The following is an 18,853-nucleotide window of genomic DNA, read 5'->3' as shown; positions in this document are numbered from 1 at the left end:
AATACAGTAAAATTATTACTATTTAAAATAACAGTTTTCTATACTAATAAACTGTAAAATGTAATTTATTCCTGTGATCAAAGCTGAATTTCCAGCATCATTACTGCAGTCTTCAGTGTCACATGATCTTCAGAAATCATTCTAATATACTGATTTGCTCAAGAAACATTTCTGATTATTATCAATGTTGAACACAGTTGTGCTGCACACTAGTTTTGTAGAAACCATCATACATTATCAAAATGTCATTTAAATGAAACAGAAATCTTTTGTAACATAAAAAACATATTCATTGTCACTTTTGATCAATTTAATGCATGCTTGCCAAATAATTGATTTCTTAAAAAAAAAAAAAATTGAACGCTTGTTCAATATCATTACTTCATGTTGAAATTTACATCTACTTTTTAGGTAGTGGCAGGTTATTTTGCTCATCATCCCTTAAATTTTGTTGCTTAAACAAGGAAATGATATTTTTATGTAATTTGTGAGCAGTCTGAATTAAATGTGATGAGATAAAAGACAAGCACCTTTCTATCATGTAGTCTTCGCAGGCTGCACAGAAAAACTTCAGCACAAACAAAAGACTCATGGACTTGTTTTTTTTTTTTTTAAATGAACATCTGCCACCAGCTGAATGAGATAGTGTGTGCAAAGAGGGCCATTTTTGGTTTACTTGACTTGGCATCTACTGTGGCTGGTGGGCAAAAAAAAGTCTATTTTGTGCCCGTCTATGTGTGTTGATTGGGTGAGTGCTCATGTGTGCTATCTAACCTCCAGTCCATTTTCTCCACCAGGTAGGCACATATTAAAAAGCCGGTGCGGTTGAAGCCATGCGTGCAGTGAACGCCTGCGGAAGACAAAACACAACAGTGACTTCAACACAACTGAATCACACATTATTCACACAGCCCACCCACCCGCCAAACCAATCATTCTGGACACATGAACGATTTTCATCCTTCACTGAAATCAATATCATCATTTTTGGTTATTTATGCGGTCTGTGACCACTGGCCTTCGGAGTGATGCAGTGGGAACTGATGACGGAAGCAAGCCCTCCATTTGTGGACTTACTGATACATGTCACACAAATAAGCCAGCCGCAGCTTGCAAATAGCTGTGTGAACTTATTAAGATAATTACAGTCATCAGCAGGAAGTGCGGAAAGATGTGCTTTCCGAGCATTTCTTTCACAGAGCTGGCCTTTTGTTTCGAGTTTGCTAATAATCAGAGAGTGATGAAAAACAGAAAACTTTCTTATATGCCGATTTATTATAAACTGTTGTGCTGCTTCATATTGTTTTTTGGAACCTGTGATACTTTTTTCTTTGATGAATACAAAGAGAGCAGCATTTGTTCAAAATAGAAATCTTTTCTAGCAATATAAGACTTGGTTCACACTGCAGGTCTTAATGCTCATATCGGATTTTTTGCTGAAATCCTATTTTTTTTGCGCTGTTGTTCACATTGTCATTTAAATGCGACACAGCGCAATGTAAACACTTTTTAAGTTAATGTGCAATCAGAGCCTAAATAACGAAGTGATGTTATTGTATATATTGTCTGCCAATCTTCCCGCCTCCTCCAGCCCAAAATCGTGATGTCTGTCGCATTTCAATGACGTAAAAATTGCATGAAATGCGACATGGCCGTTCAGACTGAAGTCACATTGCAAAACATCGGATATGAGCACATATGAAAGTGGCCTGGGACTGATTTGAAAAAATCGGATTTGTGCTGTTCAGACTATCATAAGAAAATCAGATATGGGTCACATTTGGGCAAAAAAGTTGGAATTGGGCCACTTTAGTCTTTACTATGACTTTTTATTAATTTAACACATACCTCCTGAATAAAAGTATTAACTTCTTTAAAAAAAAGAAATGGAAAGAAAAAATGTACTGACCCCAAATTTCTGAATATCATTGTATACTGTAACACAAAATTTATTTTTTAAATAAATGCTGTTCTTTTTAACTTTTTATTAATTAGAGAATCCTAAAAACAATATGAAGCAGCACAACTGTTTCCAACATTGATTATAAATCAGCATATAAGAATGATTTCTGAAGGATCACGTGACACTGAAGACTGAAGTAATGATGCTGAAAATTCAGCGCTGCATCACAGAAATAAATTCTATTTTAAAGTACACCTTAACAGAATCCAGTGTACCATCAGAATGAATTTGAAACTGATATTGAACATTTCACTACACTGACTGCCAGTTATCACGGAAGGGTCCATTCACACAAAACATGTTATTTGAGCAGTGGAATATTTAAAAAAATGCAACGTATTTTAACTTGATCGGTGCATTTCCATAAGCTGCAGAAGATGTGAGATGAGAGCAAGCTTCGGCCAGTTACGTCTGTCTAGTGCATGTGTACTTACTGTAGAAAACACTGGAAAAGCAAAACCACATTCTGTGTGTGAACAGCGTCAAAATGTGCTTCCACAGACAGACGCTGAAACATGAAGCTAGAGTTAAGCACGTGGAGTTCATGACATTTACCATCGGTGTCGAGACAAAAGCAAACAGAGCCCATTCGGATCAATGATGCCGTCTGCTCTGGATGTAAATAAACCGACAATAAACAGATGCCCCATGCTATTTCTGACACACAGGCAAAATAGACGCGGAAAGATCAGATCTTTCTGAAAGGCTGCTGTGTTCAGTGCAGACAGCATCAATCATGGGGCTTGGCTTCTCATGCATGCACTCCTGACATTCTCATCCTAATGAACAATCTTCACTTCATCCACATCCGAGAGGCCAGTTGATGACACCTGATTGAGGAAATAAACACAGACAGTAAGCTGTGCTTGATTTGTAACAGCAGTGAATGTCTTGATCACTGCTCACTATGTACGATAAAGACGTTCTCATTCTCCCTTACAAGCAGCGTTATTTTAGGATCATTAAGATGCTATTATACAGTGTTGGGTGTAACGCATTTCCATTGAAAAAGTAAGGGATACTCTGATACTTCTGATGTAATTAAATACTAATTCTGAATAAAACAATGTTTTTAGTGTAACCTTCTCTATTTAAATACTTTGGTCAGTTGAAGAATAATTTATGCAATTTTGTATTATTTCTTTTAAAGAATTAAAAGAGCAGTTTCATATCAATATTTTTTAGAGAGAGTACTTAGTACAATAATCTAATTACACTGTTGAAGATGTAATCAGCAGCTAGAAATTAATTTTCTTGACTTTTTTTTTTTTTAGAGTCTAATCTACCCAACAGTGCGATTAGTTTTAATTAGTTTTGAATAATTTAGTTTTTGTCAAATGTGTATGGGCCATTCTACAGAACTGGTCCAAAGTCAGAGTTGGAAATGTCTTGGAAAATATGTGTATGTGTATGTATGCAAATTGTATAATATCCAAGGTACACATTTCTAGTAATTGTGCAGTTAATTCTCATGTTGTATTTTCAGAAAGTTTTGGAATATTTGTCCTTTCCCCAAATTTGTCAATACCAAAACACAGTAATAATTATTTAATCAGAAAGGTTATATTAACCTATAAAGATTTTTTGACACTTTTTTTTTTTTTAGATAAAGTTTCATAACTTACAAAGAAAATATAAAATATATATATATGTTTTTATTTTACTTAATGTTGGATGGGATGTGCTGTGTGTGTGTGTGTGTGTGTGTGTGTGTGTGTGGCATTTGTCAAGGCGCTGCTGAATGAACCCAATGATGGAGGGATTCTTTAAAAAAAAAAAAAAAAGCGCCCATCAATTGTAATGCATGTGTTCAGTCATCAATCTGCTAGAGCTGCGTTCAGCCCACTGTCAGTGGTTGTGAACAGCTCAAACTATTGCAAACGAAACACAAAGCTTGTGCAAAATGAGATGCAAATTTGTTCTGCAGACCCCCAGCTTCCTGCACTGCAGTTTGAAAGACTCCAACTGAATTTGAGTGACGTGACAGGAAAAACCCCAAAGCACAGCAGTAAACCACCAGAAGAAAATACACCTTCTGGAGTCACAGTCCTGACCTCAACCCGGCTTTGGCATGAACTCAAGAGAGCAATTCTATCCAAAGAACATTGCAGAAGCAATGATTAGTAATAAGAAATGGTGCAAAAGTCCTCCTGGATGTTGTACATGTCTGAGCTGCAATTACAGGAAATGCTTGGTGGAGGTTATTGGCCGGTCAATAATTTATTAAATCTAAGGTTCACATAGCTACAATATTGTTCAAAAGTTGTTGTGTTTTGTTTTGTTTTTCTGTTCGTTCGTTTTTTATGCATTTTTTAATACACACTCAAGGATGCATTAGATGCATTAAATCAAAGAGATTGTTCTTTCTATTCACCAAAGGAAAAAAAGTTGCGGTTTCCACAAAATATGAAGCAGCACAAGTGTTTTTATGATTGATAATAATCACGAATGATTCTGAAGATCATGCGACGACTGGAGTAATGATGCTGCAAATTACATTTTACAGTATAATCATAAAAAAACTCCTAAAATTGTAATAATATTTCACAGTATTACAGCTTTTACTGTATTTTTGATCAAATAAATGCATCCTTGGTGAGCAGAAGCAATTTCCTTAAAAAATCTTACCAACCCTAAACTTACATTTAACAGTTAAGTGTTCAAACGTTCAATAAAGCTGGAAAAACAAGTCACCAATTCATGCAGAAATCCACTTAAAGGGTTTACTTTTTTCCAACTCTATGTATCTATCTGCTAACATTACCCAATAGCCAACACAGTCTAGGAAAGGTTAGATGAAAATAAGTCATTTCAGAGGTAGTGCAAGTTATTACATTTTGATGAAAAATGACAAAGACATACACGTCTGTCTTTGCAATAACGTGCACTGATGAAACGTTTCCAATAACACCAGAAACATACATCATATTCAACATATATTCCCCCAGGAGGGAAACAGCTCTTTCATCTGGACGAAATGAATTTCATACATTATCTTTATAACCTGATAAAGTGTCTTTTTCAGTAAATCACAGCCAACAGGGTTTCTAAACTCAACCGAGCGTAAAGTCTGTTAGTTGTTGATCAGCCATCACATTTATACTTGCAATGACTCGACAAAAGTATCAGAAAATGAGCTTTCTCATCAAAGCGCTCTCACATGGATGCCGCTGTATCGGGTATTCCTGGGATTATGTCCTCTGGCGATACAAAAATAAAGATTTCATCAGAGGCAGACGCGGCAAATACCACACATTCATCAGGGTGATTTTACATCACAGCTGTCCTAGTCGATTGAACAAAAACGTGTATGCCACACGGATTCTAAGCCATGCTCGACTCAATTGATGTCTGAGCTTTGACGGCCGACTGAGGGACTTTACGCGGTTTTAAAGTGTTATTTATACATTGGAAGATCTACTTCAGCACCTCTGAGGGGGTTTGGCTTCCAGCATCATGGTGCGGCGTGATAAAGCTACCAAACACAACACAACTGCACTGAAAGGGTTGAGGGAACAGAACTGGGGGTTACGGGTTGTGATCTTCCATTAGTAGGCAGGATGGAAACTGTCTGCTGCAGAATTGAGGTCAGAATAATCACCACAGGCCCTGCACCATAATATATACGGCAAACGTACCTATTTACCTCACGTACCCATTTAAGCACACTTCCATTTTTGAAATCAGATTGTAAAAAGAAAAAACTATTGATTATCTTAACCAATTGATATGTTTGTTACTATATACCTCCTATAATTTCAAGTCAATCAGATCATTGCACGCTGAGATACGAGTCTCCATGTGTTCACTCTGTCTGGCGGCCATTTTGAAAGCTGTCTAAAAACTTTCACCAAAAGAGAAGCTCTTTAAACGTGCGTTTTTTTAGATGTTTAAGCCTTTATTTTGGGCAAGCTTCAATACTTGTAAAATTAAGAGATTAATGTTCAGACTTTTGCATATTATAACCTGGAACTTGGACGTGGGAAATAATTAGATCCAAAAGATAGTTTTAGCAACACAGCGCAGATGCTACAGAACACAGTTAGCTGACTAGCTGTATTAGATTGTGTGCTACGCTAACATATTACTTCACAGGCATTACTGGCTTGTACTTTTACATCCATAATATTATTAATTGACAGTTTATTACTAGTCTGTCGTTTTACAGAGCAGTAATTTTGAAAGATTTCAAATTATTTTAAAGTGAGCTTAAAGGGTGCACTATTATCAGCTTCAGTGTGACATCAATAAGAAAAAGTAGAATTTCATAGATGTTAATAATAGTTGTTCAAATTAAAACATGACCTACACTATTTATTTAGCAAAATCCTGTCATTTTAATAAATGTTACATGAAATGTATTAAACATTGTTGCTGCTCCCATTAAGCTCAGTGTGCTCTCTTTAAGCTCTTCCACATTGAACGTCTCTGTAAGTACTTCAGAAACAGACTGATGCTTGTCACTTTAAGTGATTTTCTATGGATTCTGTCGACTCAAATCTGCAGACTGGCTCTGATCTTTGGCATCTAGCATCAACTTCTCCAGACTGTAAATCTGTGGGAAATCAGGGCAGAAATCGTGTAGTGTATTCCAGCCTTAAGAGGCTATAGATAAGATGACAACCATTTAATAAGAGGCTTCATAATCAGGCTAGTTTCTGTGTTCATCCTCATGAATGAAATGTTTTATTGGTTTGTTTTATTTGATTTTTGAATGCGTTACTTAGCTGAACATGGACTAGTATAGATGTCGATATGTGCTTAAGAGACACTTCAGTATGAATATATAACTGATCGACTTGAATGCCTTGTTGTGTGAGAAATTAATATTTTATTTTAACAACTTTTTTGTACTGAAACCAATATCTTGTGCACTAAAAATGTCTCAATGTAGATTTAGGTGAGCTTAATAGTGTCAGGGAACTGTTGTGTGTCTGTCATGTGTTCCTGCCCCTTGTGCCCATATTTGGTTTGTTTCCTGTCCTTGTTAAGCGTAATCATTAGTTAATTCTTGTCTAGCCGTGTTCGTCTCGTTATCTATGATTTACCTGTGTATATTAGTCCTGTCTGTTCAGTTAAACTTTGTCTGGTCTACTCGTTAATCCCGGTGTGTGATGTCCTTGTCTGCCTTGCCTTGCCTTGTCCTGTCCTGATGTCTTGTCCTAGTAAAGTATATTATTTGAAGTTATATCCTCGTCTGCGTGTTCCTGGTTCCTCCCTCGTGTGTGCACCGTGACAGAAGACCAGACCTAAACAGTAAGCGCCCCTTCACCTTGTTTTGTTTTCCGTTTTTGAAAAGTTTTTTGTTTGTTCCTGTTTTATTTGTCCCTCGCGGCATGGAAGTCGCCACTCGACATCCCGCTGTAGCCCACTGCAAGTCGGCGTGGGAGTTCGGCAGGATTACCGCGAGTGCCGCGAGTCCGCTGGCCGCGAGCCCTGCAGTCTGACGATCGCGGGAGAAGTTCGCCGTTGTCCGCGGCTCATCCAACCCGCCGATCGCGGGAGATATCCGCCGCTGTCCGCGGCTCCCAACCTCGCCGCTCACACAATGCCCGCCGTTCGCGGGAGTTCACGCCGCCGTCCGCGGCACACCGAGCCCGCCGTTCGCGGGAGTTCACGCCGCCGTCCGCGGCACACCGAGCCCGCCGTTCGCGGGCGTTCACGCCGCCACCTGCGGTTCACCCAGGTCCGCCGTCCGTGGGGAAAGCCAACCCACCGTCGGCGGCTTCACCGTGCCCGCCGTTCGCGGGAGATCAACGCTGCCGTCCGCGGGGAAAGCCAACCCGCCGTCGGCGGCTCCCCCTGTTCACGCCGCCGTCCGCGGCTCCCCTGTGCACGCCGCCGGTCCGCCTCTGACTCAATGCCCGCCGGTCCGCCTCTGACTCAATGCCCGCCGGTCCGCCGCTGACTCAAGCCCACCGGATTGCCGCTGACTCAAGCCCACCGGATTGCCGCTGACTCAAGCCTGCCGGTCGCCGATACCCTCTCCGTGGATCAAGTCCACATGTCACGGCCAGGAGAGCCGTGTTTGTGTTCGTTGTGCCCACAGGAACATTTTAAACTTACCTTGTCATGTCTTGTCCATGGAGACTCGTCTGGGGCAGGCGGCTCCTTGAGTTGTGGCCATGGAGGCCAGTCGCAGCCGCTTGCCCCCCCTGTCGCAGAAGTGGAGGAGGTCGCTGAGGGACCCTGTGAGGGCCCCTGACTCCTCGTCATGCCCAGAGGAAGCCTCAGCTTCCTAGCCAGCCCAGGAGGGCTTCTGGTTCCTGTGGGATGTCCTGTCGTGTCTGTCTGACCCTGGAGGGTTTCTGTCGTGTCTTGTACTGTTTTGTCTGTCTAGCCCCGGAGGGCTCCTGATACCCCCTGGATTCCCCATGGAAATTTTGGGGGGGGGTAGTAGAGCTCTGGGTGGAGTGGGTGGGCCGAAGAAGGATGCCATGGCCACAGTTACCACCTGCCATGGCCTCCTGAGCTCCCTGCTCCGCCATGGGTCCTGTCTGTCTGTTCCGCTCTGGAGGTCCCCGTCCTGTGGTCCGTGTCTGTCCTGAGAGGCCTCCAGAGCGCCCACCCCCCCTCCCCGATGGAACTGTTAAGGCTCGGGACGAGCCTTTCGGGAGGGGGGAGTTATGTCAGGGAACTGTTGTGTGTCTGTCATGTGTTCCTGCCCCTTGTGCCCATATTTGGTTTGTTTCCTGTCCTTGTTAAGCGTAATCATTAGTTAATTCTTGTCTAGCCGTGTTCGTCTCGTTATCTATGATTTACCTGTGTATATTAGTCCTGTCTGTTCAGTTAAACTTTGTCTGGTCTACTCGTTAATCCCGGTGTGTGATGTCCTTGTCTGCCTTGCCTTGCCTTGTCCTGTCCTGATGTCTTGTCCTAGTAAAGTATATTATTTGAAGTTATATCCTCGTCTGCGTGTTCCTGGTTCCTCCCTCGTGTGTGCACCGTGACAAATAGATACGTTTACCCTATATGTATATACAGTGGGGCAAATAAGTATTTGATACACTGCCGATTTTTCAAGTTTCCCCACTAACAAAGAATGGAGAGATCTGTAATTTTCATCGTAGGTAAACCAAAAATCCAGAAAATCACATTGTATGATTTTTGAATAATTAATTTCCATTTTATTGCATGAAATAAGTATTTGATACAATAGAAACAAGAAATAGAAAAATAGAGATTAATATTTGGAACAGAAACCTTTGTTTACAATTACAGGGGTCAGACGTTTCCTGTAGTTCTTGAGCAGGTTTGCACACACTGCAGCAGGGATTTTGGGCCACTCCTCCATACAGGTCTTCTCCAGATCTTTCAGGTTTTGGGGCTGTCGCTGGGCAACATGGAGTTTCAGCTCCCTCCATAGATTTTCTATGGGGTTGAGATCTGGAGACTGGCTAGGCCACTCCAGGACCTTGAAATGCTTCTTACGGAGCCACTCCTTAGTTGCCCTTGCTGTGTGTTTGGGGTAATTGTCATGCTGGAAGACCCAGCCACGACCCATCTTCAATGCTCTTACTGAGGGAAGGAGGTTGTTGTCCAAAATCTCGTGATACATGCCCCATCCATCCTCCCCTCAATACGGTGCAGTCGTCCTGTCCCCTTTGCAGAAAAGCACCCCCAAAGCATGATGTTTCCACCCCCATGCTTCACGGTTGGGATGGTGTTCTTGGGATTGTACTCATCCTTCTTCTTCCTCCAAACACGGCGAGTGGAGTTTATACCAAAAAGTTATATTTTGGTCTCATCTGACCACATGACCTTCTCCCATGCCTCCTCTGGATCATCCAGATGGTCTTCAGACGGGCCTGGACATGTGCTGGCTTGAGCAGGGGGACTTGCGCGCGCTGCAGGATTTTAATCCATGACGGTGTAGTGTGTTACTAATGGTAACCGTTAAGACTGTGGTCCCAGCTCTCTTCAGGTCATTGACCAGGTCCTCCCGTGTAGTTCTAGGCTGATCCCTCACCTTTCTCAGGATCATTGATACTCCATGAGGCGAGATCTTGCATGAAGCCCCAGTCCGAGGGAGATTGGCAGTCATCTTGAATTTCTTCCATTTTCTAATAATTGCGCCAACAGTTGTTGCCTTCTCACCAAGCTGTTTGCCTATTGTCCTGTAGCCCATCCCAGCCTTGTGCTGGTCTACAATTTTGTCCCTAGTGTCCTTAGACTCTCTTTGGTCTTGCCCATAGTGGAGAAGTTGGAGTTTGATTGATTGAGTGTGTGAACAGGTGTCTTTTATACAGGTAACGAGTTCAAACCGGTGCAATTAATACAGGTAATGAGTGGAGGATAGGAGGGCTTCTAAAAGACAAACTAACAGCTCTGTGAGAGCCAGAATTCTTGCTGGTTGGTAGGTGATCAAATACTTATTCCATGCAATAAAATGGAAGTTAATTATTTAAAAATCATACAATGTGATTTTCTGGATTTTTTAAATATATTCTGTCTCTCACAGTTGAGGTGTACCTACGCTTAAAATTACAGATCTCTCCATTCTTTGTAAGAGGGAAAACTTGAAAAATCGGCAGTGTATCAAATACTTATTTGCCCCACTGTATATACATATACAGTGGGTACGGAAAGTATTCAGACCCCCTTACATTTTTCACTCTTTGTTATATTGCAGCCATTTGCTAAAATCATTTAAGTTAATTTTTTTTTTCCTCAATGTACACACAGCACCCCATATTGACAGAAAAACACAGAATTGTTGACATTTTTGCAATTTTATTAAAAAAGAAAAACTGAAATATCACATGGTCCTAAGTATTCAGACCCTTTGCTCAGTATTTAGTAGAAGCACCCTTTTGATCTAATACAGCCATGAGTCTTTTTGGGAAAGATGCAACAAGTTTTTCACACCTGGATTTGGGGATCCTCTGCCATTCCTCCTTGCAGATCCTCTCCAGTTCTGTCAGGTTGGATGGTAAACGTTGGTGGACAGCCATTTTTAGGTCTCTCCAGAGATGCTCAATTGGGTTTAAGTCAGGGCTCTGGCTGGGCCATTCAAGAACAGTCACGGAGTTGTTGTGAAGCCACTCCTTCGTTATTTTAGCTGTGTGCTTAGGGTCATTGTTTTGTTGGAAGGTAAACCTTCGGCCCAGTCTGAGGTCCTGAGCACTCTGGAGAAGGTTTTCGTCCAGGATATCCCTGTACTTGGCCGCATTCATCTTTCCCTCGATTGCAACCAGTCGTCCTGTCCCTGCAGCTGAAAAACACCCCCACAGCATGATGCTGCCACCACCATGCTTCACTGTTGGGACTGTATTGGACAGGTGATGAGTAGTGCCTGGTTTTCTCCACACATACCGCTTAGAATTAAGGCCAAAAAGTTCTATCTTGGTCTCATCAGACCAGAGAATCTTATTTCTGACAATCTTGGAGTCCTTCAGGTGTTTTTTTGTGTCTTGCACTGAGGAGAGGCCACTCTGCCATAAAGCCCCGACTGGTGGAGGGCTGCAGTGATGGTTGACTTTCTACAACTTTCTCCCATCTCCCGACTGCATCTCTGGAGGTCAGCCACAGTGATCTTTGGGTTCTTCTTTACCTCTCTCACCAAGGCTCTTCTCCCCCGATAGCTCAGTTTGGCCGGACGGCCAGCTCTATGAAGGGTTCTGGTCGTCCCAAACGTCATCCATTTAAGGATTATGGAGGCCACTGTGCTCTTAGGAACCTTAAGTACAGCAGAAATGTTTTTGTAACCTTGGCCAGATCTGTGCCTTGCCACAATTCTGTCTCTGAGCAATTCAGGCAGTTCCTTTGACCTCATGATTCTCATTTGCTCTGACATGCACTGTGAGCTGTAAGGTCTTATATAGACAGGTGTGTGGCTTTCCTAATCAAGTCCAGTCAGTATAATCAAACACAACTGGACTCAAATGAAGGTGCAGAACCATCTCAAGGATGATCCGGAGAAATGGACGGCACCTGAGTTAAATATATGAGTGTCACAGCAAAGGGTCTGAATACTTAGGAGTTAGGACCATGTGATATTTCAGTTTTTCTTTTTTAATAAATCTGCAAAAATGTCAACAATTCTGTGTTTTTCTGTCAATATGGGGTGCTGTGTGTACATTAATGAGGAAAAAAAAAAAGAACTTAAAAGATTTTAGCAAATGGCTGCAATATAACAAAGAGTGAAAAATTTAAGGGGGTCTGAATACTTTCCGTACCCACTGTGTGTGTGTGTGTGTAATATATATATATATATATATATATATATATATATATATATATATATATATATATATATATATACACACACACACACGGTCAGAATTGTTGGTACCCTTGGTAAATATGATCAAAGAATGCTGTGAAAATTAATAAAAATCTAACCTTTCATTGGATAAAAAGAAATTAAAATGGGGGAAATATTATAAAATAAATGTTTTTCTCTAATACACATTGGCCACAATTAACGGCACCCTTTTATTCAATACTTTTGAATCCTCCATTTGCCAGTTTAACAGCTCTAAATGTTCTCCTATAATGCCTGATGAGGTTAGAGAACACCTGACAAGAGATCAGAGACCATTCCTTCATCCAGAATCACTCCAGATCCTTTAGATTCCCAGCTTCTTCTCTTCAGTTCACCTCCCTCTCTTTTCTACAGGGTTCAGGTCAGAGGACTGGAATGGCCAGCAGAAGCTTGGTTTTGTGCTCAGTGACCCATTTTTGTGTTGTTTTTTGAGGTTCGTGTTTGGATTATTATACAGTTGGAAGATCCAAACATGGCCCATTATACGATTTCTAACAGAGTCAGTCACTTGTTGATTTTTTATCTGTTGGTATTTGATAGAATCCATGATGCCATGTGTCTGAACAAGATGTCCAGGACCTCCAGCAGAAATATAGGCCCACAACATCACAAATACAGCAGTATATTTCATTGTACACATGGGGTACTTTTTATCCCTGTGTTCACCAAACCCATCTTGAGTGTTTGCTGCTAAAAAGCTCATTTTTTAGATTCATCTGACCATAGAAGCCAGTCCCATTTGAAGTTCCAGTATTATGTTGATTGGAAATTCTTAATTATTGCCCTGATGGTGGAAATGGGAATTTTCACTGCTCTATCTCTTTTCTTAAAGCCACTTCACTAATTTGTGAAGCTCAATTATCTTTTGCTGCACATCAGAAATATATTCTTTGGTTTTTCTCATTGTGATGGATGATTAAGGGAATTTGGGCTTTGTTTTCCCTCCTATTTATATTTATGTGAAACAGGAAGCCATGGCTGGATAATTTCATGTTTATAATCTCCCTGGAGTGCTCAAAATTGTGAATATGAACGGGAATATACTTCAGAGATATTTTACTCATAAGAATTTCTAGGGGTGCCAATAATTGTGTCCAACGTGTATTTGAGAAAAACATTTCATAATGATATTTTCCCCCATGTTCAATTGTTTTAGTTCAATGAAAGGTTAGATTTTGTGATTTTTTCAAATAAAAGATCAAAAGGATCAATAATGCAGGTTTATTTTCAGAGCCTTCTTTGATCATATTTACCAAGGGTGCCAACAACTCTGGCCACGTGTGTGTGCAGGGCTCGCACAATTTCTAAATCCCTGGTAGCCCTTCGGGCAGGAACTCTTCAGATTTTGGTAGCCCGGAAATTTATTTAACTAGCCCAAATAAAATAAAGACCATAAATGTCAATCAAAAACATTTTCAATACACAAATATCAACGAATAAAATAAAGAGTTTTATTTTACTATTTACAAGGTATCTGCAGAATTCTTAAAAATCTATTAAGGCAATTTGAAAAATTATTTCTTAAATAATTTCTTAAAACCTTAAAAACTCTTCAATTTAGTTGTATCAAATTTAAGGACCCGTGGGAACAATGTTCCCTGAAATTTGTTTTCTTGCTGAGCAAAACTTTTCTCTATTAGGCGGATATTTCGGTCACCTGAGCAAAAGCATTCTTTATACCAGTCCTGTACAGCATGCACACAAATAAAGTGTGTAACTTTTAACATTAATGTGCTATTTATATTTGATTTGACCCTTGATGGAACTAAATGATGTACATTTTAGGTTACCTGAGAAAACGTGTTTACAGTACAATACACTGCAGTTCAACAGTTTGGATCAATAAAGTTTTTTAAAGAAGTTTCTTATGCTCATCAAGGCTGTATCTATTTGATAAAATAATGCTGAATATTATTTTGTGAAATATTATTGCAATTTAAAATAAATGTTTTCTATTTTAATATACCTTAAAATGTAATTAATACCTGTGAAGCAAAGCAGTATTTTCTGAGTCACATGATCCTTTAGAAGTAATTCTAATACGCTGATTTTTAATCAATGTTGGAAACAGTTGTACTGCTTTTTTATTTTTTTGTATACTGTATTTTTTGGGACCTGTGATATTTTTTAAAAATAAAAAGTTAAAAAGAACGGTGTTTAGTCAAAACAGAGATTTTGTTACAATATAAACTATTCAAAATTTTGGGGTCAGAATTTTTTTTCTTTCTTTTTTAAAGATGCTTTAAAAAAAAGTTTAAAGAAAGTTAAATAAGCTTTATTCAGCAAGGATGTGTTAAATGATGAGTGATAAAATTAATAGTAAAGACCTCTATTGTTAAAAAATATTTCTATTTTGAATAAATGCTGTTCTTTATAATATTAAGCAGCACAACAGTTTCAACACTGATAATAAATCAGGATATTAGACTGATTTCTGAAGGATCATGGGACACTGCTAGCGTAATGATGCTGAAAATTCAGCTTTGATCACAGGAATAAATGCTATTTTATAGTATAGGTATTAAAATAGAAAACCAATATTAGAAATTGCAATAATATTTCACTATATCACAGTTTTTTCTGTATTTTTGAAATGAATACAGCCTTGATGAGCAAGAGACTCAGTCAAAAACCTGATAAATAACTGATCTTGTTTTTGAGTCTATAATATAGGCCTAACATATATTATCAAAACGGAGCGGAGATCTGTAAGTTAAATATAAAAAACGTGAACATATGAATTCTTCTATAGCTGTCTAAATGAAGTGACATTCAGCCAAGTATAGTGACCCATGCTCGGAATTCATGCTCTGCATTTAACCCATCCAACGTGCACACACACAGCAGTGAACATACACCCGGAGCAGTGAACACACACACACACACACACAGCAGTGAACACACACACACCGTGAACACACACCCGGAGCAGTGGGCAGCCATTTATGCTGCGGCGCCCGGGGAGCAGTTGGGGGTTCGGTGCCTTGCTCAAGGGCACCTCAGTCGTGGTATTGAGGGTGGAGAGAGCGATGGACATTCACTCCCCCCACCTACAATCCCTGCCGGCCCAAGACTCGAACCCACAACCTTTGGATTACGAGTCCGACTCTCTAACCATTAGGCCACAACTTCCCAACATACTGACTTTAAACATATGACTTTAAACATACTCTAAAACTACTCTTGTGTGTGACTGTACATGTTTCAGAGTTTTGTTACCGTTCTTTGCACATCCTCCGCTATTTCCAGCACTTAATCAGGCCACTCTTTAATACATGAGGACGTTTTATTTCACATGTCATTGCGTTTGCGTTGGCTCTCGTGTTGAGCGCACTTCAACCATTGAAGTATTCAGTTTCTACAGCTCATTTGGTGCATATCGTTCTCTTTCTATAAAACCTGTAAACCGTCATCAACTCTATAGCGGTTAGCCCAAGCATTGCTATTCTTTCCCTTTTACTGGCGGCATTCAATCAAATGGCTTCCCAACTCATTTTTGTGTGTGAGAGGCACATTATTTCTTTTGAGCGGCCGCGGTGGAAGAAGAGCGTGAGGGAACACTGCGTGGGAGCCCTGTATTTAACGTAGCCCGTCGGGCAGGGCAGTGATACATTTTGGTAGCCCGACTGGAAAATACAATAGCCCCGGGACGTCGGGCTAGCGATTTTGCGAGCCCTGGTGTGTATAGACAGTGCCGTCCAAAAGTATTGGAACAGTAAAGACAAAATTGCTCTGTTGGCTGTAGAGTCAAGACATTTACAAATATGATTAAAAGATGAATATGAGACAAAACTACAGAATGTCACATTTTATTATTAGCCGTTTCAACACATAGATGTTTTACCAGCTAAGAAGTTCAGCACTTTTAGAGTTTCATCCCTCTATCTGATGTGAGCATAAGTATTAGATCAGTTGCCTCACAGGTCTTTCTAAGTGATCAGTCCTGTTGCATTAATTCTTCAGATATTAAAAGCAGGGAATGTGTCGTATCAGTTATATCCATTACTTCTGTATTCTGATGAGACACACAAACCAGGATGAAGATGAGGGAGCTGACTTTGAGAGAAAAGCAAGCAATCTGGATGCTAAAAGAAAAGGAGGAAATCCATTAGAGCTCTAGCAAAAACAAAAGGCATGGAGAAATCAAGAGTTTGGAAACTACCAGCGACACCAGCAACCAACAACTACCTGATCGGCTGAGAAAACAACAGTATAGTTGATGACAGACAAATCATAAAAGCTGTGAAAATGAACCCTAAAAGATGTGTCTGAAAGCTGGGGTGATGCTCTGACAATCTACTGTCCTCAGGAGACTTTGACACAGAATTACAGATGCTACACAGCAAGATGCAAACCTCTGACCAGCACCAAACATAGAAAGGCAAGATTACAGTTTGCAAAAAAGCAGAAAGGTGAGCCAGAAGAGTTTGGAACTGTGTTTATGGACCGATGAGACACAGATGAACCTTTATCTAAGTGATGGGAAAGCAACAATGTGGAGAAAAAAAGGGAACTGCAATGATCCCAAGCATACAGCCTCATCTGTAAAGCATGGTGGAGGTGGTGTCATGGCATGGGCATGCATGTCTGTCTCTGGAACAGGCCCTCTCAACTTTACTGATGACTTAATGAATGATGACAGTAGCAGAATGAATTTGGAAGGGTACAAAGCCATCTTGCCTACCAGTATTCAAGAAAATGCCACCAAATCCATTGGGAAGTGCTTCATATTGCATCAGGACAATGACCCAAAACACCCTGCTAGTTCAGTCAAGGAATTTATAAGAGCAAAGAAATGGAAAGTCTTAGATTGCCCAAATCAATCTCCAGATTTAAATCCGATTGAACATGAATTTAACCAGCTGAAGAGGAGAGTAAAGGCAGAAACTCCCCAAAACAAGCAACAACTGGAATTGGCTGCATTAAAGGCTTGGAAAAGTATTTCAAAGGATGAGAGCAAGAGTCTGGTGATGTCTATGGGTCACAGACTCACTGCTGTGATTGTGTGCAAGGGATCTGCAACTAAATAATAGCTTTTAATCTTTTATATCTGCCTTATGTTCAACTGTTCCAATACTTATGCTCACATCAGATAGGGGGATGAACTCTAAAAGTGATATATATATATATAAAAGTGAAAAGACAGACAGACAGACAGATTTAGTAAACTAAATATATATATACACAATTATGTGTGATGTTTAATGCACTTCTGAGAGCTTATACTTCCAAAAAATTTGTGACAGCATTATACTAGAAAATGTCATATAATGCAATGTTAAATCATTTACAATGATCGTATGTGGCAAAGTAACTTGCGGTGAACCAAATAATAGGATTTTACTTCAGATATTTTTCTGTAAAAAAAAACATACTTATTTAAACTGAAAGATGTGAAGATATTCATCATGTATTTGATATTTGGCTGATATGTGATACAGAGCACAAAATAAATCCACACACACTGACCTCACCTCAACTCATCGTATTAATGAATATTTTCTCAAGCATAAGATTATGGCCACTGGAGCATCAATTATTAGTCTTTGTAAAGTGTCCATCATGACAATGTTTCATGAAATAAAATGCTTGTACTGATTTGTTAAAAAAAAACATGAAATGTTAGCACTACTGTCAGATGCAATATTCTGCACGTGGATTAATGCACAAGAGTGTACAAGTGGGGCAAAAGGCTCTTTGAAACAGAAATATCATTAATTAATTAGCCTTTTTGTCAAATATATTGATTATCTGACAGCACCTGACAGCAACCCTAGCAGCGGTTGTTCATGGCAATTGTTTAATGTTGTGAACAGTTTTTTTGGCTAACTGAAGCGTACGCTACTCTTCCCCAGCGTCGCACTTCATTTCACACTCTCACAGTGCTTCACAAGTCATGTGACAATCTGAAATACCATCCTACAACTGATGAAACCACGCCAAACATAAAAAAAAAAAACATTCAGCTTCCTAAGAATAAAGTACCTGAAATTCATTCATCACACATGTCAAATTACCATGGAATGATCCGGAGAGTCCCTCAACTCGACACAGGTGATCTCTCATTCAACACAACACACTGCATGTTGATCTTAAACACCACAGCCTTATGCGTATATGCCTGAAATTAGCTTCAATTCACCACTAGATCAAAATTGACAATTCTTATTTTAATTGAATATTGAAGTTATTCATTAGAAATAATTTAGCGGTGCACATTATAAAACAAATCCAATAGATTTCCACAGTCAAAACCAAGTTATTTGAATAGAAATCTGAGTAGCTGTGAATTTGGGCTAATTTCCATTTGCAGATTTTGCGTCGGGTTCAAGCTGGTCATGCATATTCAGCACACGGACCAACAGAATGCTGCTTGGTTTGACGGTGACTTCTGTTTGAGCTGTGCTTCATATATACACAGCACTTCTGATAACAGGCAATGGATTTTCTGCATGCACAATTTTGCTTGTGTCCGCACCTTTACACATTAAACTATGACACAACTAATGCCTGATGGAAAAGTCCCAGGATGCACCTCATGAAGCTGGAATCTAAACAAAAGGGAGTGTTTTATAAGAAGAAGCACATGTATAAGATATAGTTTTACATTTCTTGCTCACTCC

The 18,853-nt window shown here is 39.8% G+C and overlaps 1 protein-coding gene across 4 annotated transcripts in view; it reads right to left on the bottom strand.

The window, feature by feature from the left end:
- Nucleotides 1-18,853, bottom strand: part of LOC306843376 (mRNA-capping enzyme) — a 136,295-nt gene that overhangs the window by 92,402 nt on the left and 25,040 nt on the right. For all 4 annotated transcript variants that reach the window (XM_079374830.1, XM_079374829.1, XM_079374828.1 and 1 more), the window contains one exon: nucleotides 775-850. In XM_079374830.1, the coding sequence (XP_079230956.1) occupies nucleotides 775-850 (76 nt within the window). The remainder of the gene's footprint in view (nucleotides 1-774; nucleotides 851-18,853) is intronic.

This window comes from Barbus barbus (assembly GCF_936440315.1).
Source record: "Barbus barbus genome assembly, chromosome: 24".
Taxonomy (NCBI): Eukaryota; Metazoa; Chordata; class Actinopteri; order Cypriniformes; family Cyprinidae; genus Barbus; species Barbus barbus.
This window is presented reverse-complemented; position numbering and strand designations above follow the sequence as displayed.